Raw genomic sequence first — 22780 nt, 5'->3', positions numbered from 1 at the left:
GGGCTTTTATACATTGCGAGTAAAATCCTGCTACATTTTCGAAGATTATTCCACTAATCGTGGCGGAACTTAGCACAGGACAGACAGATTTGAAAGGAAAGAGGGGAGGCCTTTGCCCAGCAGTAGGACACATAAAGGGCTAATAAAAAAAAATCCACTAATCTTTCAAAGATTGATGTATATTTGATTAATATTGTATAACATACAGGGCCACGTTACATACTGGACGTTCCAAGTTGGATTATAGGTGGTTTTTTAGATTTGCTCGCCTACCTGATGTCTGCCCTCCGTAGGAATCATACGTTGAACAGAAAATGTTGAGGGGTTTTTGTTTGTCGTATGATTAGTGGTCAACCTAGTGTCAAAGTTGTTCAAGCCGCCCGAAAAGGCCATTGACATGGCTTAACGACTGTTATCTTAGTAGACAACAGCCGGGACCGACTTTTTACGTGCCCTCCGAAGCACGGAGACGCCCAGCTCAAATACCACTATGCGGTCACCCATCTACGGAATGACCGCGCCAACGGTTGCTTAACCCACAGATCGTTTACCGATCAGTGGGCGCAACTGGCTATGGGCGCCAAATTTTGAGGGGTAATTGGAACAGTGATGGTGACGCGAGTATAAGAATCTAGGATATGGATCTGGGTTATGGGGAAGGAGTACAGGCTGCCGTGGCTCGAGTAGGTTCGGATCACATGCTCGAATGTCTCTATTCTATGATCAAACAGAACCATTGATAGATGAATATATTTGTTCTGAAAAATCTTCCCAAATTTGCTTTCAAACGTAAGGGAAAAAAATCTTTCGTACATTTTCCAAAATTCTCATTGGAAGCCTTCAGCACAAGTCCTTATAGTTCCATATATTTACAAAACACACCATCTAAATAATGCCCCGCATCTCACCGTTACGCAACTACAGTTATTATATTGAGATTGTTTGTAAACAACGATGGTTTACAGACGGTAGTAGATTGTGTTGTGTCCAAGTGGTTAGTGGTTTGTGATGTGAATAAACCGGGATTATGGCACGGATTTGACTAGGTTTGGGACTGAACCCTGGGTTATAGTGAGGTTAATGTGTGGTACTGTGTCAACGTTCAATGCATTGGTTAGGTGCCTGTTGGGGACTTAGGATATTTTTGTATATTCACTTAAGTATATTGATAATATAGACATACGTTTCTTATTACTGACCAATTGGTAGGCATGAACACTCTCCATAATATAATTGGGGTTAGACCCAAACACGGGTTAAAATACTCATGTTTTTTAATGTTCTTCTTTGACTTGATAACGAGTGATTTTTATTTCTTATACACACATAACTTGGAAAAGGCATTAGTGTTGCCTTACTTTTGAAAATAGACCACATCAAGGAGGCGAATAGACCACTCGGATGTCTCTACTTTTTGTGTTGTGACATAACTATCCATGGATGTGAATCCTTTAAATTTTTATAGATTATCCAGCACATTCATAAATCCTGTAACGAGTCTCTATTATTGAAAAATATATCAAACTAACAAAAAACTTACGTCTCGATCCTTCAGTCTTTCAACGATTTTGTTTGGCAAAGTTTTTCTCGTTTTTTAACTGGCCGTCGTTTCAGTGGTAAATCGATATCGTCTCGAAACTTGCCTCTTATAAGTTTCAAGTTTTCAGTCGTTCAGTGAGTTTAGTTGTTTGCGGAAGTAGTTATTGGAAGGACGTCTTTACAGAGTGAGAAGTTACTTAGTGCTTTTCAGGATTGATTGTGGAGATTAATTTAACCCTGTTTTACTAACAAACGTAGTGTAAGTTCTGATTATTTATACAGTGGTATGGCCGTTATCTAATATGTTAACCCTCTTATTCATAAACACACTAGAAACTTATTTTAGTTAATAAACGACTATAATATGTTTTCTCTTATTCATTTCGCTAAGGAGTGAAAGGAACAAAACTCTTTATAAGCGTTTCATAACTTCATATATTTTTATGAATAAGAGGGTAATGATATTAACTTTAATTTACCTTCGTTTGCTTCACATTTCGGCGCAGATTGTTGATCGCAAAACTGCTGATTGCATGATATACATAGGTTTAAAATTAGAGGTCTCAGCATTACAATCTCTTGAATATCCCTAATTATCATATCGCTTCAATTATTGTCAAAAACAAATACTTGCTAATTACTAAAATTATGTATACTAAATTTTACTATGCAATAGAGCCAAAAAACTACCTCATCATCATCATCATCATCAATTAGTCCCAATTCTCTTCACATATGGTCAAAAAATTGCCAAAACAAAAGCAAGCGAAATGTATCACTTGAAGATAAAATGGAAATCAGTAATAATTGAGAAATTCCTTAACTAATACAGTACGATGAATCGCTATCTTTTATCTGATAGCTTATCACTAGCTGTTCCATTTACTGTCGTGATATTCTTCAATATACTTGTGTTTTTGTTTAAACAAAAAACAGTTATTTGTACAAAATTTTCGTCTAAAATTGAGTATTATTGTTGTAAGTTATCACAGTTTTGTGTGGTCGGTGTTTAACCTAGTGTTAAAGTTGTTCGAACAGTTTAAAGGCGTTAAAGTGTTACTTTCAGAACTCAATGATAAAGTGATAATAATATAGTTTACTAATTATCGAAAGTGATTATTATTTCGAGTGGTAGTAGTGGAAAACGTTAAAAAACACGGCTTTAAGGATCTCTTAACGAAAGAATCGAAAGAAATTATGATGCAGTTATTGATAGGCTGTCAAAAGTTATAGGTTGTTAATTGTCATTTTTATTTATCTCGTAACTGTCCTACAGTTGGGCAAAGGTCTTCTCCTGAATGAGGTGTCAGTTCTTGGTTTCACCACGCTGGCCAAGTGCGGGTTGGGGACTTTGCATATCGTCGAGAACTGTTATAAAGAACTCTCAGGCATGCAAGGTTGCATCACGATGTTTTTCTTCACCGTTAGAGCAAGTGATTACTATTTCTAATGCAAACAAACAAGTAAAGTGTCACCTTAGGTTTCATGAAGATATACCTAGCATACTCTACCATCCACCCTGTTTTTCATACACCGCAGCTTACACCTTCGGGTATAACAGACATGATATTATGTTTGTCTGTGTGTATACCTTTCATGACCATATTGCACGGCACATTTTAGCCCAACCGTCTGCAATTTTTTCCGTAGAACTTGAGCATAATGAACATTAAATCCACCCTAATTTTAATACAGTGATTCATAAAAGGGTGTGTTCTTGTGGCTTCGTTCAGACGCCATATTTTCATGAAATTGATTAGTATAGTACTAGTATTCAATTCAGTGTGACGTTAGTGCCTCTAGAGAGTCTAGGCTAAGTGTTTTTGTGCTACTTGATTAATGTTTTAAACAGATTTGTACCAAAAAGATAGTGGATTTTTTTCTGTGTTGCTCGTCATAGCAGTTTTGAAAGAATTTGTGTCGATTAGTCCCGGAATTGGCTGTCGTTTGTGCAAATCATGTTTTCACGTGGAAAGCTAATGTGTCCTACAGATTTGTATATATTTTCCTTTTTATTTCATGACTTTTAACTGGGTGAACTGAAGTTGATGATTATTATATACGCAAGTTAGTATCAGTTTAATAAGAATTCAAGAGGTTTTGAGATTTAACTCATACTCTCGCGTTGCATGTTTAATATACAGGGTGTCCCAAAACTCAACGATAATCCGAGACAGGATGAACGGCCAAGTCATACCGGTTCTAGGAAAAATAAAAAAAAAATTCCATGTCACTTAGTTCAGCAATAATAGACACTTTTCAAAAAAGTTGAAATTCCACACCCTTGGTCGCATTTTCAAGTCCTGTGATCACCAATGTCACAATTTCGCCGTGTTTTTTAGAATTTCGTGATCTTCATTAAATATGCTATTAATCGTAAAACAAATTAATGCACAAAACATTGTCAATTTAATAAAAAAAGTTAAGTTTTAGTGAGTCATGGTTCACAAAAATATCGTTAGTTAACTTTGACGCTTCATATTGAAAAAAAATGTACTACACTACCCTTGGCAAGTTATTTCAAAAGTTGGCGCATTTAATCAAGATTTCAAAATAGTGCAACACTTGCCACTTTTCTTGCCATTAAAAATGTTATTTTTATTTGAACGACGAGTATCCTCGAAAATGGATCGGATGGAGTGGTACAATTGTATGGCCTCCTCGTTCACCCGATCTAAATCCAGTAGATATTTTTTACTGGGAATGCATAAAATAAAAAGTCTATACAAAATCTATTAGAACTTCGCCAGAAAATTGACACAGCGTCAGAGGAAATAAATGCAAGCAATTTTGCTTGACTGGTAAAAAGATCTTTTGTACGCCGTTGAAGAGCATGTATTCGTGCCAGAGGAAAACAATTCGGAATTACTTTAGTTTAAGGAGAATAATTAAATAAGAACGATGGTTCGTTCATTCTTTTTTTTTTATTACTATTACCTATTATGTTTAAAACATTAAATATTGGTTATGGACTGACTCAATTACCTCTCTACTAAAAATAATTGCTTTCCTCTGGCACGAATACAGGCTCTGCAACGGCGTACAAAAGATCTTTGCACCAGTCAAGCAAAATTCCTTGCATTTATTTCTTCTGACGCTGTGTCAATTTTCTGGCGAAGTTCTGATAGATTTTGTATTGATTTTGAATAGACTTTTTATTTTATACATTCCCAGTAAAAAATATCTACTGGATTTAGATCGGGGGAACGAGGAGGCCATACAATTGTACCACTCCATCCGATCCATTTTCGAGGATACTCGTCGTTCAAATAAAAATAACATTTTTAATGGCAAGAAAAGTGGCAAGTATTGCACTATTTTGAAATCTTGATTAAATGCGCCAACTTTTGAAATAACTTGCCAAGGGTAGTGTAGTACATTTTTTTTTCAATATGAAGCGTCAAAGTTAACTAACGATATTTTTGTGAACCATGACTCACTAAAACTTAACTTTTTTTATTAAATTGACAATGTTTTGTGCATTAATTTGTTTTACGATTAATAGCATATTTAATGAAGATCACGAAATTCTAAAAAACACGGCGAAATTGTGACATTGGTGATCACAGGACTTGAAAATGCGACCAAGGGTGTGGAATTTCAACTTTTTTGAAAAGTGTCTATTATTGCTGAACTAAGTGACATGGATTTTTTTTTTTATTTTTCCTGGAACCAGTATGACTTGGCCGTTCATCCTGTCTCGGATTATCGTTGAGTTTTGGGACACCCTGTATAATAGGATACGGAAATTAACGCGAACACGCATTTTACCTGAAAATGCCTAACGTTTCGGCGCAGGTTGCACTCCCCGTGGAGTGGCAGGATTTTTGAGGTTTACTTAAAAACTGGTAATTCTATCTACATTGATGAAATGGTCATGTTTCGTAGTGTGTGCTGAGATTTTCGTTTGAAGTCTTTTCTGTAATTATTCTTTAGAAACTTAAGTAACAGCTGTTTGAAATTGTTTTTCCATATTCATAATTACAATTGCTTTTTTTATCTTCTATGTTAAGTGCTGTTGTTATAGCTAAAACGTGACTGTTAAGCGTAGTCAATCTTTACATACGATTATATGTAGTGAGTCATTTTCTTTTTGTTTCTTTATCTGTTAGTTTTCATAGCGTTTTGCAATGCTTATCTTGTGGATTGTTATTAAGTTAATTTTTGGCCGTCACAACTTTATAAGTGTAGTAAATTTGATGTGGTTTTGACAGTTCTTCAGAATGTTTTCTGTGAAAAACTTTTATTCTTTATGGATGGGTAAATCTATAAAGAATATAAATTACTAATCATCAGGATTATCCTCTCCTTCATTCCGGGGGAGACAATTGCCCAGCAGCGGTACATTAATGTGTTAAATATTGATATTGTCAGGCTGACGTTGCAATTTTTACTGTGTGCAATTTTTTTGCATCTATTGGTTTTTTGGCTTTATTATATCTGGGGTCCAAAATGGCTCTGATTCCAGATTTTGAACTGTGACAATAAAATATTCTTCAGCGGATTTATTGAGCTTACAGAAAAATATCGGTTTTTTTACCCATTACTGTCCCACTGCAGGGCAGGGGTCTCCTCCCAAACGAGAGGGAGGGCTTAGGCCTTCAGTCCACCACGCTGGCCAAGTGCGGGTTGGGGTAATATCTGTTAAGAATCAATTTATTATAGTGCATTTTTATGTGTACTTATTTTCGCCAAATTGGATTTTCCTAGGAAAATATTCTGCGCTGGAATTTTGAAAAATATTTCCTCAAAACTCCTGCGCCTTATCTGCATTGAATCATATTTTTTAGTACTTGTGCATTCTGGTAGTCATGAAATGTTATATCGGTGATCATAAAACTGCAGGATTTTATTAAGTCAGCTGCGTTTTATAGGGCTTTCGATTACTGTTCATTTTCTACGAGTTTGTGATTCAAACCAAATTTTCCTTTAACTCCTAGTTTTCGTCCTTTACTTAAATTTCAATTTTCATTCAGTAGTTTCGGAGTGATAGCTATACAAATGAGCAGATACAATTTTATGGTTGTTTGATATAATGTAATCTTGCACTTCTTTGATCATTATGTGCTTAACTAAAGTGGCACTTTTAGTTATCGTTATGTTAATTGCTATAGATTGTTTTTATCACGATTTATTTGCATGAGAGTTTACAGGGATCAGAACACCTTTAGTAGGAACAATCTATGCTTACAACCTTTGCTTTCTCAAAATTGTGTAGGTATACTTACTAGTTTTCGTCCATTGAGTTTTTTCATTAAAATCGTTGTTTTTTTACCCCTATTTAACCCTGATCTCCTAAATAAACTATTTTTTAAAGGCTTTCTTATCAGAGATTTAGACTTTTAAGACTTATAAGTTGTCTTTTTTTTAAATAGTAGTATTATTGCCAGCCGGTTCCTCCTTTCATTGATCAAACTAGCGATTTCTATTCTACTAACAATTTAAGTTTATCACGCGTTGAATTGGTCTCATGTGTTAATAAATTCTTTCTTTAACTAAACCAAACTAACCTTTGAAAATGGCAAAGTTAAACTTTGTCTGAAGAAAATATTGTCTTATAGATGCCAGCCGGTTTCTCTTTTCATTAATCATTACACTATCAAAAGCCTAATCTCTGACCAGTGCAATAAACAACTTACATATATCCAACATTAAGTGATCATTTAACTAATAGTTATTTAGGTAACAAGCCTTAGAAGGTCCAGCAGTGGGATACATAAAAAAAATTAGGCGTCTGCCGATTAACCACCAAACTAATAGACTAAAAAAAAAATAGGTATCTGCGGAATAACCACGAAACTGATGTCTAAATAAGAATGTTTACAAAGTACAATGCGACTGACCAGTGTTAAAGTGATTAACAGTGCGAGATAATATAATATAATGTGTAGTGTGACGTGAGAAGTGAGACAATGAGTGAGAGGAATTATAACAGTCTGCCGCGGCTCAAGCGGAAAGAAACCTGGAGAAAGAAAGGGGTAAGGACTAGTGTTTTTTCCTTTTTATAAGACTCCTGCACTGAGAATTGCTCTTTTGTCGCGGGGACTTCTACAAATATACAAACAATGGACACAAATTAAAACCAGACCCGAAACAACTATTTGTGGATCGCATAATTAATTGTTCCGTGTGGAAATCGAACCCACGTTCTCCCGACGTAATGGTAGCAGCGTGGCGACCACTTTAACCACTGCGTCAAACTAGTGTTTTTTTTTTTTAATTTTTATGTATTGTGCTGTTTCTACATGGTTAGGAGCCCCTGGCTTAGTCAACAACAGCCGCACGGATTGATCTGAGGTTAAGCTACGCTTACCGAGGTAATTTTGTGGATGGGTGACCATATTATACATGTCGAGACACACTTGTGGATCCCGGCTGTAATTTTTTGAAGATCTTTGACAGTCGTTAACAGTAGTCAGAAGCTTGAAAGTCTGACGACCAGTCATACCGGAGGGTATCGTGTTATAACCCAGGTAACTGGGTTGTGGAGGTCAGATAAGCAGTCGCTCCATGTAAAACACTGGTACTTAACTGCATCCGGTGAGACTGGAAGACTCCAACATAGTTGGAAGAAAGTCTAGACTGATATACTCTTTTCGTACTGTTATTTAATTTGTTAGTTGTTTAACATCCACAGATATATCAACTTCAACTATCCTATTATAACCCGCTCATCCCTTTTATAGCAGTGGTTATAATCACAGATGTTGCTATAAAACATAATATTTCAATGGTAACGCGTCGACAATGACCTAGTGATTTCATAGCGTGATCTCATCGCAGATACTTTGATACATATGGGTGTGGCTTTAACATCATATGTGATTATGAACTTAGGCTCTCATAGTTGAAGTCACTGGTAAGTAAACGATGTGTCAAGTGACGTTTGGCTCGGTCATTCCATAGATGGGTGGTAGTCAAGTTTCGGGTCTCGGCGTTGTCCGCGTGAATTTTTGCTACTTTCTGGGTGAAATTGTATAATGCCCTCTTAGTGCTACCTTACACCCTCCAAGGAATGTACCCGAAAAGAAAACAATTTGTTGCGTTTAGTAGTTTTGGCTGTCCCTGTCTGATAGTTAGTCAATCAGTAACGGAAGAGTTTCATGTACATAGATTCAGGTTTAGGAGCTTAAAGCCAGTTGAACCCACCGGTCGGTAAACGATCTGTTAAGAAACGCTTGGCGCGGTTATTCTATAGATGGATGACAGCTTATAGGTGTTCGTTTAGAGCGTCTCCGAGCTTAGGTGAAAAGTCAGTCCCGGTTCTTGACATTTGAACTGAGCGTCTTCGTACTCCGGAGGGAACGTAAATATCGGTCCTAGTCATCAATTAAGATAACATTCGTTAAGACATGATTAAGATTTTTCGAGTTTGAACTAACTACCATAATGTTGATGAGTAAATACCAATTTCTAGCAAGAAATTTATAACCAAAGTTTGAACAACAGCCTTCAAGACTATTTTCTTTCTTCCCACCAATAACCTCTAAGCATAAGCATTGCCAATAACAATAACCTATTACATTCGGTGTCTTATAAGGCACGGCTGCAGCCTTCAATCGTGCCTAGCATACTGATGAACCAGTCCACCTAGGAGCAAATCTAGGTCGAGTTTGTGATTATACTGGGTGTGTTGCGGAAAAGCTTTGAGTGTGATATTGAAAATATTATTGACAGATGGATAAGAATAAGTAAAGATCGTTCCAAGTGGCGTTCTTTGGTCTCTGCCTCCCCCTATGAGAAAAAAGCGTGATGTCACGTAAAAGAAAGTTCTGTTGGTTACACTATTTATAACTCAAGAACAGCTGAATTGATTTTGCTGAAAATTGTTAAGAGGCAGTTTAGAACCAGGAGACGGACGTAGGATACTTTTTATCTTGGTGAAAGAACAGACCTGACCAGACTAGAATTGTTTTTGTAAAATTGTGTTTAAAAAACGGGAACAGCATTTTTGGAGAGAAAAAAAAAGCGTGAGGGGAGCTGCGCGGATCAGCTGGTATTAAACAAAAATTATTTACAAAGTGGTGTTGATATTAATAATATTAGGTCGGAGAAAGTAGATTTTAATACAAGTTCATACACACTATAATGCGAAAAGATTTTTCCCCCGACCTAATATTAAAATTAAATTCTTATTCCGTGACCCGCAGACAGTTATAACATAATTAATGAAATATTAAAGTTAATAACAGAATGAAACATTAAGAATGCAGTTGGACGAGAGTACCGGATAGTTTTTATAACAAACGTGTGCCGTTATGACCTTATGGAAGTCACGAGAGCATAATGAGTTGGTGGTGTTAGTGATAGCGGTTTAGGATTTAATCGCTTAATGCTTATGAATCAAAGCTTTATTGTTTCAATTCAGAGTGCTTTAGTATTTACTGTATCGGCTGGCTGGTTATAAAAGCGAAAGTAAGTGAGAATGTATTTATGTTTGGATGTTTGTTACTCTTTCACGCAAATACAACTGAACCGTTTACGATGAAATTTGGTATATAGGTAACTGAAGACCCATAATAACACATAGGCTTTTAACCCCAGAGGAAGGATTTCCACGCGATCGAAGTCGCAGGCGGCCTCTAGTTTATGATCCCTACTTATAAAAAAAACTAAGCTAAAAGGCATTTTTGAAATCAGGCACGTTGAAAAACTTTTATGGCTGGTTTTACGGCCTACGGATATGTATACGAGAATTGTTTAGTAGCTCTGAACATAAAAAAAATAATTTAACCCATTAATGTCCTACTGCTGGGCAAGGGTCTCCTCTCCCGGAGGGTTAAGTGCACCACGCTAGCCAACTGCGGGTTGGGGACTTTGCATACCTTCAAGAACTGTTCTAAAGGATTCTCGGGCATGCGAGGTTGCATCACGATGTTTTCCTTCACGGTTGCAACAAGAGATTACATTATTATTTAAAATCCACATATAACTTGGAAAAGTCATTGGTGTATTGCCTCAATTTTTTGAGCATTATATTCTTGTAGTAAACTAATCGTAATTCGCTGTTAATCAGACCCTATGTATTAACGCGTAGATAACTATTTCCAGAGTAATGTCCAGATAATTCAACAATGCATATTTTACCGTGCCCCATATAGGTTAGCCATAGTTCCTGTCAATTATTTACTAAATGACCTTCATTATGTATCAATGAAAAAACGTGAATTTTCTGACTAACTGGTTGATCTCCGCGGCTACGCTTTCGGTACTTGAATGGGAATGGGAAAGACAAGTAGGCTGTGTAATTCCGTGTCTTCAACTATTTATTATTATTCAATGCATCAAAATTTGTCTAGAGGTTTAGCTGTGAAAGCAATAAAAATGTTAGCATGAGTCTGTAGTTTAGTGAAGAAGGTTTTAACAAGCGTTACGTTACTTAAACAATATGTTATACGGAAATAAATGTTAGTTATTATGCTTTTCTCTTTGAGATAAAAATCTGAAGATAGTCCTTTTGAAACTTTATCAAGTAGAGTATTGGCCGATTAGGTTCAGACAGGTGAATCATAATATAAGAAAACAATATACTTTATAGGAGTTTTATTTTTAAAATTTTCTGCCTCTGGTCGGGGCGGTAGTTCTGGGTTCGATTCCTAGGATGAAGCTAAATCAAAATATTTCACTAAAGTATCCGAGAGTTTAGTAAAGCGTCCGGTAATTTGAAATGGCCCCCTGTTTCATTGGACTAACATTGTTAAATAAATAAATAAATAAATAAATAAATAAATAAATAAATATTATTGGACAACTCACACACGGTCATTTGATTCCAAACTAAGCAGAGCTTGTACTATGGTAACCAAATAACTGATAAACATACTTATATACTTCTAAATACATACTTATATAGATAAATTGACAACCAGGCTCAGAACAAATAGTCGTGCTCATCACACAAAGATTTGTCCCGGGTAGGATTCGAACCCACCACAATGGCGAAACGTGGGTTTGTTTCATACTATCTTTGCCTACACCTTCGGGTAAAATATGATGCTACGTGTGTATTAGGCCGGGGAAAAATAAAATCTCTTTGGCTTCAAGAATCACAAATGAGTACACGGTTCATTAGGTTTCTTTCAATCAGCTCGTGAGGTAGCCAAATATGGAGCTTTTTTGTGTAGAAAAGTGCAAGTTCATACATACCATAATGCGAAAAGACTTTTTCCCCGACCTAATATAAATAGCCACCCAGGAATAGGGTAATTATAAAAGCTGGCAACTCTCAGGAGTATATGACGTAATCACCACGATATCCTGTATTACTCACGTTTTTACGAGTGAAGGTCGTTCGTGTATTAGTTATTTATGTTTGTATTCATGTATGATTAGACGTAGATATCTCCATTGCATTGTTTGTTTTTATGTTGCGCGTGAGTTTGGCATTATAGTTTTCTTTATACTTTTTAATTGCTGTGACTTTTATCTGGTAATAGGCAAAGATAAAAAATGTTAGATCATTTAATGAGAGACTTTTCCTGAACATTGCAAGAGTACTAGCAGTATTTATAAAAATCAGTCTAGCTTTCTTCCAATTATGCCAGAGTCGTCTTCCAGTCTTACTGGATGCAGCTAAATACCAGTATTTGAAATCTATCGAGGTAGTAAGAGTAATCTATACTTAATATTATAAAGCTGAAGAGTTTGTTTGTTTGATTGTTTGTTTGTTTGTTTGAACGCGCTAATCTCAGGAACTACTGGTCCGATTTGAAAAATTCTTTCAGTGTTAGATAGCCCATTTATCGAGGAAGGTTATAGGCCATATATCATCACGCTACGACCAATAGGAGCAGAGTACCAGTAAAAAATGTTACAAATACGGGGAAAATTATGACTCATTCTCTCTTATGTGACGCAAGCGAAGTTGCGCGGGTCAGCTAGTTACTTATAGAACTTAATGATTATGTTCAATAATGCCTTTTTCGCAAGGGACTTTACTATTCTAATCAATGATGACCAGTCTAGAAAAGAACCTTTTTCTCTTGGTCCTGATTTTATGCATAACACAACTGGGGCATAGAAAATGAGTAGTATCGCGGGGACTTTTTACAAACATACAAAGGACACAAAGAACCATCTGGCCCGTTTAAATTATATTATTTGCGGAGCGCATCAATTATTTTCAGGACATTGATATTATCATGTTATGGGTTTAAAAAATGTTTTTCATCATTACAATAAGTATTAACAATGGTCCTTAATTACTAAACTATTCGATTTTCTTATTAATTACTCTAGTTTCGTTAAATAACAGCAAGTTGCTTACTATCTCGATGTAATACGATTCTAATAACCACGTGCACACCATATGCACAGAAATTCCTACAAATTTAAACATATGTGAAACTAATTTTATAATATTTGTACATTTGGGACCTAGCACATCTATTATAATCTAGATTTGAATAATTCAAAGAATTTAACCTTTGATTTGATTCTATTTTGAGAGATGATTATGATTTGCATATGTCCAAAGTGTGAATCATTTTTAAATCATGTTTGTAACATATGTTTTAGATTTTATTGTTTACTTTGTTCAGTTTAGTGCTTATGACGTCATTTATTCTATTATATTGTCTGCTTACTCATATTTGTATATAATTCTAAAGATTTCTTTATCTTGCGTCATCGATTACCTTTTCTTTGAAAGATGACTGCCACTGTGGCGCAGTGGTTAAGGTCTGGTTGTGCTTTGTGTCCGCTGTTTGTATGTTTGTAAAAGTCCCCGCGACACAAGAGCAATTCTTTGTGCGTTTGTCTTTTATAATAAAAAAATCAAATAAAGATTGCAGTGGACCTAACTAAGATGTCTCCTTGGGGAGCGCCTGCTCATTTGTGAACGTTTAGTTCTATAAAAGATGTGAATGTTAATAAAAGGCTTTGAAGTGTTTTTTCTTAGAGGTTATCTAATTAAATCTATTTAAGTAAAGGACTACGAGTAATTTTGTAACTGGAATATCCCCCGCAAAGCAATGTAGCGGCGTATTCATACTGGTTGTAATTTCAACTTATTACTGGTGATTTTAATGTTTTTCTATTTAATCGGACGTTTAATATTATACTTATATTAGAAATGCTAATGTCTGTCTATATGTTTGGACTCAGACCCATCAGCCTAGCCTTTTTTCCACTATGTTGCAGTCGGCTAGCATTCTCACCAGATGCAGCTGAATACCAGTATTTTACATGGAGTGACTGCCTATGCACAACCCAGTTACCTGGGTGCACGACACCTCTCAGTAAGACTGGTTATCAGACTAGTAATATCACCAAAAAGCGAGCGCAGAAGCCGACATAAGCTAGATTTATTATAAAATTATTTAAAATTTTGATCCTCTGTCAACTAAAATCCGTAAATAAATATAATGCCTAAAATGACATGACGCCTTGCAATTATCCTCATAATTAAAGATTATGTCATGTTCTACCTACTAATGAAGCAGTAAGTACGGGACATCATATGGCTGTATTTATAGTAGTGATGTTATAGCTTGTGTATCATCGTTCTTTAATGAGCAAATATACTTTGGTTTAAGAAATGATGATATTATCTATTATTAACATCATTTTTAGATAAATTTTAGATCTAGTGTAATCTTCCCGAAAGAGACAGGACATTAAAGATTTTCCCTCCGCAAAAAATGTCAATTGCAATTTGTACGTAATAGCCCGAGTGTTATTTCTATTCGGAACTAGTACTTCATAACATTAATGTGTGTAATTTACAGATTTTTGTTTTTATTGTTTTCAATGATAAGTACAAAATAATTGTACAGCTTATGGACTTAACTTAAGCTATAAATAGCAAATAACATTATTGTAGAGCTAAAACTAAGGACGAAAAAAAAATTGTTTATGTAAACAAAAGTACATCTACAAATATTCCAAAACAGACTTTTACAGATGTTTTAAATCCTATCACATTCTTTTTTAACGTCTTATAAAGTTTGAAGCACAAAATAACTGTACCACAACTTTAAATCACCATTATTATCCATATTAGCATAATACTAAATCAATCAAGCAACACTATGAATAAGGCGTATGGCGTCAGCACATGTAAACACCGCGGCCATTCCAGTGCCCGTACTAATTTCAAAAATATCGGTCGCCAAACATGTGATTCTTAATTGTGATTGGTGAATTTTGTAACGGTTTTTTAGTGACGTCATTGTGTTGGATATTTGAAAAATGATTTCGGTAATGTATTTCTTTTTTATATATATTTCATGTGCGAAAGTTTGTGAGGTTGGATGTATGTTTGTTATACTGTAACTTAAAAACTAATGAATGGATTTGAATGAAATTTGGTGTACGTATAGTTAATAGCCTAGATTAATTAATAGGAAACCTTTTTCACACGGGCAAAGTCACGGGCGGAAGTTTAGTAGAATTTTATAATTATTGATTAATTTGAAAAGTGGGGTATTTAGGTTAAAGGCTCATATATCTGATTTTTCTGCGGTCTTTAAGTTTACAGGTCATTTAGTTTTGTCTATGTGTATTACAGGCGTGTTGTATGAAACATAATTCGTAATATTTGCAAAGATTTTGTTTTATTTTTATTTAATATAATTGTTTGTGACATTAATGTATCCATTTTCCTTAAATGACTCCTTTAGAGGGCGAGGCATATTTCTGCGTAATAAATTCTTTATTTAAAGTAGTGTCCAATATGATTTATTTTGAATGCCTTTAATCATTTGTTTACTAGACATCAAAAGTCTCATTAAATCTCTCTTGTGTTTATCAATCTAATAATAGTTCCTTTATTAACATCAAAAGTTTGATCAAATTCATTAAAATCGGATCAACAGTTTAGCTGTAACATTAGACAGACAGCTTTTTATTAATACTGTGCCCGGTATATGGCAATAGACTCGCCCCCTATTACATGGAACTAACATTGTTAATGGCAAAACATGGCAGTATCTTATAGAATTCTGCCTTCACCTTCGAGTGTAACATGCTTGTATGTATGTTTGTATGTTTACAAATATAAGACGTAATCGATCACGAGTGCTCAATGACCTCACAACTACACTCAGTAGGAGGGTACTGGCAATTCTCCAAACGGTCAGTCGTGATGATACGTTTATGTACAATAAAAATAAACTTGTTATATTTTTGTAAAGCTATATTAAGTTCTGATGCTGTTTATTAAGTAGAAGTTAATTTTAATTTTGTGTATTTTATGTTCAGGAGCCAAGCTATACTTTAGCTTCTTACGAGTTGACTGATGTTTCGTCAGATTTTTTTAAAGAATAGTTAGTTCGTTTGACTTAACGTGTAAAGTTCTTTATTTTATCATTTCGTGGTCTACCTAGAGCTAAAGTGGTTTTTGTCGCCCGAAAGACGTTTGACATGGCTTAACGACTGTTATCTTAATCGATAACAGCCGGAACCGACTTAAAAAGTGCCCTCCAAAGCACCAAATACCTGTAAGCGGTCATCCATCTAAGGAATGACCGACCGGTGAGCGCAACTGGCTGTAAAATTAAATAAATCTGGTAATGAAAAGTAAGCGTTGGCTATAAGTCAATGAAAAAATCTTTCCTCTAGGGGATTCTCCAAAGAAAGATTGTCCTTTCACCTAACAAAATAAATTAAAACACACTTTATTAAAGAATGATCCACAAATATATCCTTGACTTCAGTACGTTATTTATAAATGTACTTAATTATTTCATCCATACTAATATTATAAATCCGAAAGTAACTCTGTCTGTCTGTCTGTCTGTCTGTCTGTCTGTCTGTCTGTCTGTCTGTCTGCTACTCAATCACGCCTAAACTACTGAATTTGCATGAAATTTGGTATGGAGATACTTTGATACCCGAGAAAGGACATAGGCTACTTTTTACCCCGGGAAAATGACGCATTTCCCGGGAAAATTCAGGTGGCCTACGAAGTAGCGAATAATCATATTATAATGACATTGAATTAACAAAATTCCGTTGTCATGGCAACTGTTTAAATGGCGGATATGCCTTAGCGCGACTTCACTATATTAAGAGATATAAATTATTTTGAGAATATTTTTCGAGAAAAAAAAGCATATTTTGTTATTAAGGAATAATTAAGCTTTGTATTACTAAAAAAAAATCGTGATATAATTCAGAAGCGTCCCACCAGACTATGAGAGCGATGGAATAGAGAGTGTACCTGTGTATTGTGCACACACTTGGACACTATAAACAAAGTCCTGCACAGATGGCCAGTTTCAATGAAACTGACCGCCGTAGCCGTATATCGGCTAGAAGGACATTATTATTATTTTTAAACAACTGTCAGACATGTCATCCCTCATGATTGTTTCTTTCAAACTACCTTCACACAAGAACTATTGAAGAACTTCAATGAAATTTGGTAGACAGATCCTACTAATATTATAAATGCGAAAGTTTGTGAGTATGTATGTATGGATGTTTGTTACTCTTTCACGTATATACTACTCAGCAGATTAGGATGAAGTTTGGTATATAGGTAGCTGAAGACCCAGAATAACACATAGGCTTTTTACCCCGGAGTTCCCGAAAACACGCTAATCTAACGAAAAAACCAAATGGCGTCTAAAACAATCAGATTCGCCAAGGCTCAAAATATAAGTAGTGACCTAAGTATTATAAAGCTGAAGAGTTTGTTTGTTTGATTGTTTGTTTGTTTGTTTGAACGCGCTAATCTTAGGAACTACTGGTCCGATTTGAAAAATTCTTTCAGTGTTAGGTAGCCCATTTATCGAGGAAAGTTATGCGCTATATTTCATCAAGCTACGACCAATAGGAGCAGAGAACCAATAAAAAATGTTACAAAAACAAGGAAAATTTTAACCCGTTCTCTTATACTTCTTTTCTATGTTTCAATTATTTGAATAAAGTAAAAACTGATTTTTTTACACTAGATTTTATCACACCAGACCCCTCAATTTCGACCTGTCCCCAGTGCAATCTCCAACTTAAAAATTAAATTTTGAAGTAAAATTTCCTCGAATACCTCAAAATATTTTGGTGAATTCGGTTAAAATTAACTTTTTTTTCATTCCAATGAAGTACAATTGTAATAAAATGTTATATTTATTGAATAAAAAAATATTTATTGTTGTCCCCGAAATTCGCCCTTTCCGGACATGTCGGGTTTGTTACCACGATTTCTTGCGGAAATTCCTTACTAAAACGTACTTTGTTTTATTTTTCTAATATTTCGACTCATGTGCAAAGGATCGGCAATTTTTAAAACTAGAATTTCGGTGTTATTTGTCGCCAGTGGAAGTGAGTTGTGTGCGCAGCCGCAGTGAACCAAAATTTACTGTCAGGTTTGTAACTAATTCATTTGTAACTGTACCATACATGTTTTATATGGTTGCATTCATGTAAAAGAACTAGTTTTAATAAACAATTTGGTGCTGATAATTTAACCATAAGATAAATAGAATTACTAATTTATTTTTTTGAAAGTGCGACGGGCTGATTATGTTACTTCGGTTTTGTTACTATACGTAAGGTAACATATAGTCGGACCGAAAAAGTAACAAAACCGACGTCAAAAAGCTAGTCTTACATGCTGGTGTTTCGATATTGATATTTTACTTGTTAACTACAAAATACGTTAAAATTACATTAGAGATTAGAATTATTTGTATGTTTACAATTGATTAATCATTATTTATTTGAGATATGTGTATATTTATAATTAAAAAATTCTTTTTTTTATTTACAGCTAAACTATTCTGCAACTTCTGGAGCAATATGTGATAAAAAAATATACATAAAATAAATAATTGTGATATAAAAACCATAAAAATATATTATGTTGAATAATTTGTAAGTATTAATGAGTAAATAATGCCTGTATGTTTAATTCGTAGAAACATACAATTAGTTGCGCTTTAATATTATGCCATAGGTCCGTGTAAACTAAACCTTACGATTTTGTTACTTTCGGTTTTGCTACTGTCCCTCAAATATTTCTAAGGTTTTTATCGATTTTACGAAAAACTCTTCAACCTATGAAAAAATATGGGCTCTGGATCCAAAGTTATTGATATTTAACGTTTTTTTAACAAATTTCTGATGAGATCTGGAGCATTTCATGTTAATAGCATAAAAAATAATTGTCGATTTGGAACCCATGGTAACAAAACCGAGATAAAATTGATTGCATTTAATTTTAATATCATTATTTTCGCCTTGATAATTCGCCAGTAATTAAAAGACATTTTTGCTATCCAGAAAAAAATATTAAATTGCTGGAATTCGGTGTTGTTTCATTTATATTCAATTTTAAGTTTAGTATCAAAACGGACACTTCCTACTTGCCTACCCCCAATTTTAAGCATTTTTCTCCTTTAATCTTAATGAACATGAAAAAAAACTATTTTTTTTACAAACTAGATACTATGATTATTTTAATTTCATCCAAAATAGTATCCTAGAGCATCATTAAAATTTTGAATAAGAAATTCAAGTAGTGTGCCATTTTTTTGAAATTCCCCAAATAGCAGTTAATAATGTTATATTCTTAGAATAATAATACTCCCTTTTATGGTGAAGGAAAATATTGTAAATACGACATTCTTGAGATATTTGTATGCATATAATAAATTGTTTATTTACATCTACTAATATTATAATTATTAGGTCGGGGAAAAAGTCTTTTTGCATTAGTATGTATGAACTTGTAATAAAATCTCTTTGGCTTCAAGAATCACAAATGAGTACACGGTTCATAAGATTTCTTTCAGTGAGCTTGTGAGGTATCCAAATATCGATCTTTTTGTGTAGAGAAATGATTTTATTACAAGTTCATACATACTATAATGCGAAAAGACTTTTTAATCGACCTAATACGTAAGTATGTACCATCCACTGAACGAAGTCGAAAATCTATTTAGTAGTTTTTGGTCCAGTCATACGGAGATAAGACTTTCATAGTATTTTGCGTTAAAGAAAGACCTGCCATATATCTTCGAATATGATGAAGAGTCTATACAGATCAGATATGGTCATTGTACCATTCATATTTAGAGTCCATTAAGCTCCATTAGTCGTCCGTTCGGCTCAAGTCGATGACCTCACTTCTTTTATGTATGTTTGTATGTATGTGACCGTGCAACTAAAATAGTACCGATGCCAAATATATCCAGTGTCATTGTTTATTAGTGTGTAGAAGTAAAATTTGTTTGTTTGTGTCGTAGAAAATGGGAAACAATCGGTAATTTAAAAAAAGTATAATAAAGTTAGCTATGGTATACCTAAATGTATCGTTGATTCAGTCAGCCTGCGACCACGGTAAATGTAACTTGAGCCGAAACGTCAAGTATTCTGAAGTAAAATGAGTGTTGACGTTTATTCCCTTATTCTATTGTATGACTAGCGAACGCCCGCGACTTCGTCCATTACTGTTCTTAAACCCCTCATTGATTATTTTGTAAAATTAAATATTCGTTGTAGACACACGCCATTTTTTGCCGTTTTATTATATAGATGTAGATAATGATGACCTAAGTCATATTTTTGACAAAGTTATAATGCACTTCGTATATAGTTATCCGAGTCTTATCCAAAAGTGAAAAAACCGGTTGTAATTATATTAGAAGTGGTTAGTGACATTTCGTCGTCCGCAAATATAACTTTGTCGTGTGTTGGAAAGGTGACAAAGATGCTCTTGAATATTTTTGAAGGTTAAATTATGTTGTCAACAATGCTGTTTAAGGATTTTTATATTATTGTTTAATTTATAATCGGATGTGATTAAGCTCTGTGTAGACCATGTCAAAGGCCTTCGGGCGGCTTGAACAACTTTGACACTAGGTTGACCACTAACTATACGATAAGAAGAAGAAGAAGAAGAAGCTCTGCGTCTTTTTGGAAATAGTCCTTCATGTCACCTTTTTATTCACCTTTTAAATACTTATAACCACAAAGTTCAGGATTCGAGCCGAAAATAGACCTACGCTTTGCAATTTCATATGACAAAATGACCCTAAAGTCTAATCCAAAAATTATTCGTTTATTTATAACTCAGCTTGTAACCTCAAAGGTATAGGCAGAAGTGTATGAAATACACTCGTAAGCCACCATTAACAATGTTATAAACGTACTAGCTGACCCGGCAAACGTTGTTATGCCATATACCTAAATAAAAAAAGTGTCGCCTAGGGGTATGAAAAATAGATGTAGGCCGATTCTCAGACCCAATATCACAAAATTTCATGAGAATCGGTCAAGCCGTTTCGGAGGAGTATGGCAACGAAAACTGTGACGCGAGAATTTTATATATTAGATAAGGGTTAATATCCGTTTGCCTGGCCCGGAAATCGAACCTTGTTTACCGATCAGTAGTCGTTTATATTACCGCCCACAATTTTACAAATTTCGCGTACTCAAGAAATAAGATAATATCTATCTTTACTTATTCAAAATGACTTCATATTTAAATCAGCGCGTACTCTCACGCCAATTATTTTCAGATGGGCTTCCAGTATTCGGTCTACCTTTGAGTAGAGCAGATCGCGTGTGTTGTTACTGTGATTGTGAATCTTATTGTCTTAGTGTTAAGATTTAGTTTTTTTTGTGGAATGTTTGTTTATTTATGTGTCTAAATAACAGAAAAGTTGTTGCTTTTGAGATATTTTGTAGGGTTATGTTTATGATGAAACTAAGCTTCTTATAAGTAAAACTTTACGGTTTTTTGGAAATAGCCACTTGACGTTTAGTTTTGGAACTTTTCAGAATAATTGTGAAAAAGTTATTGAAGTACTTTTCCCATTATTTATATATTTTATATATTATGTGATGCTACTCTCTTGAAACCCTAAATGTGTTTTTAAAGGGCATATAGATTAGAATAGTGAATTGCAAGATTATCAGAAGTAACAAAGTTTACTTTTCATTTTATTTTCCCATTATTTATAAATTATGTGATGCAAATCTCTAAAAATGATAGGCGGGCAGTGGTGACAGCTATTTTTGTTGTGCCCTAGCTAATTCATATAGGACTATTCCAATAGGAATTTGTACCGATTTCAGACCTTCTCTTTTTTCAGCTATTTATCTCTTTAATGAGGCTCTTGTGATCCATTTATAAAATATTTAGTGCGTGAGTTTGGAGGTGAATAAAATTTACCCAAACCCAAATAGCATTCGTTTGGCTATAAAACAGAATCCCAATTTAAATCCAGATAATTTAACTTTCTATGAAACTAATATATTAAGAATGTGTTAATTTTACAGTGACCTTCACAAGTTAAGTTAACCTTGTTATAATATTAGTATAGGTCATTTTCAGCACACATTACTGTACTGAACAAACATTCTGAGACGGAGAACACATAAAGCCTTGATGATGCAATTATGACAAATACATCATATTCATGTTCAAGGTGCTCTTGTGTGTAAAGTTATGCAGATTTTTAATAGGTTTTTATTTTATGAAATGTACTTTGTTCATACTCACATTTTTGCTAGTCATATATTTTAGTGGAGAGGTCAGCCTTCCTAATGTCTCTCCTTCTATTCAATTTTTATTTTCTTCTGTTCTCTTCCTGATATTCGTTCTCAAGAAATGTATAGTCTTCTGTATGTTTGACAAACAAACCCATGAAGTCCACCAAGCACTATTTTTATAACCACGAAATCAGGGGACTAGGTTACCTGCAAAGGGAAGGTGAAGGGAGTCTGATTTTTCTACGAATTCTAGTCCCTTCTTTCAAACGCTTTGTATGAATTTGATCTGAATAACTTTAATTGAAGTACTTGGTGGCGATTTTTACTCAACTTAAAAATAAATAACATTGATAGAGTAAACATTTTAATTTTTCTATTCTTAATTTTTAAGTAAATAAAAAGATCATTGGATTGGATCCATCATTGATGATTGGAACCAGTTGGTCCGTATATATCTTAAGATATTTGCTATTGGAAATAGCTACTAGATAATTGATAATATTTACTTCCTCACTTAATACATAACACGTTTTGGCAGAACAATATCGATACCTTTACTCTTGCCAAAGTGTTCTGAGATCATTATTATCTTAAATAAATATGATCTTAGAGAACAAAGTGGGTGCGTAGGATTATTTATAGCGAATTTTGTCTTGTTAGAGTGCCCTAGACTGTGGGTTTCCTTTAACGATTTTAAAGTATTTTTTTGTAAGGGTACTGTTGTCCACTGCAGTGCTTAATGGAGTGAGTAGTCTAGTGGATTTAGATGTTACCAGAAGTCATTACTGATTGATGGCCT

General features: G+C 34.4%; 1 protein-coding gene across 9 annotated transcripts in view; it reads left to right on the top strand.

The window, feature by feature from the left end:
• dia (diaphanous related formin 1) overlaps positions 1-22780 on the top strand; it is a 69660-nt gene that overhangs the window by 6776 nt on the left and 40104 nt on the right. For 4 of the 9 annotated variants that reach the window (XM_076132466.1, XM_076132464.1, XM_076132463.1 and 1 more), the window contains exon 1: positions 7257-7517. The exons of 1 other annotated variant lie outside the window; for it this stretch is intronic. In XM_076132466.1, the coding sequence (XP_075988581.1) occupies positions 7452-7517 (66 nt within the window). In that variant the 5' untranslated portion in view covers positions 7257-7451. Of the gene's footprint in view, positions 1-7256; positions 7518-14606; positions 14740-22780 lie in introns of those variants that run through there. 4 more of the 9 variants (XM_076132467.1, XM_076132459.1, XM_076132468.1 and 1 more) reach the window with 3 other exon arrangements.

The sequence above is a fragment of the Anticarsia gemmatalis genome, chromosome 28, assembly GCF_050436995.1.
Source record: "Anticarsia gemmatalis isolate Benzon Research Colony breed Stoneville strain chromosome 28, ilAntGemm2 primary, whole genome shotgun sequence".
NCBI classification, from domain to species: Eukaryota; Metazoa; Arthropoda; class Insecta; order Lepidoptera; family Erebidae; genus Anticarsia; species Anticarsia gemmatalis.
Note: the sequence above shows the minus strand (reverse complement) of the source record. Positions and strands in the feature narration are given on the sequence as shown.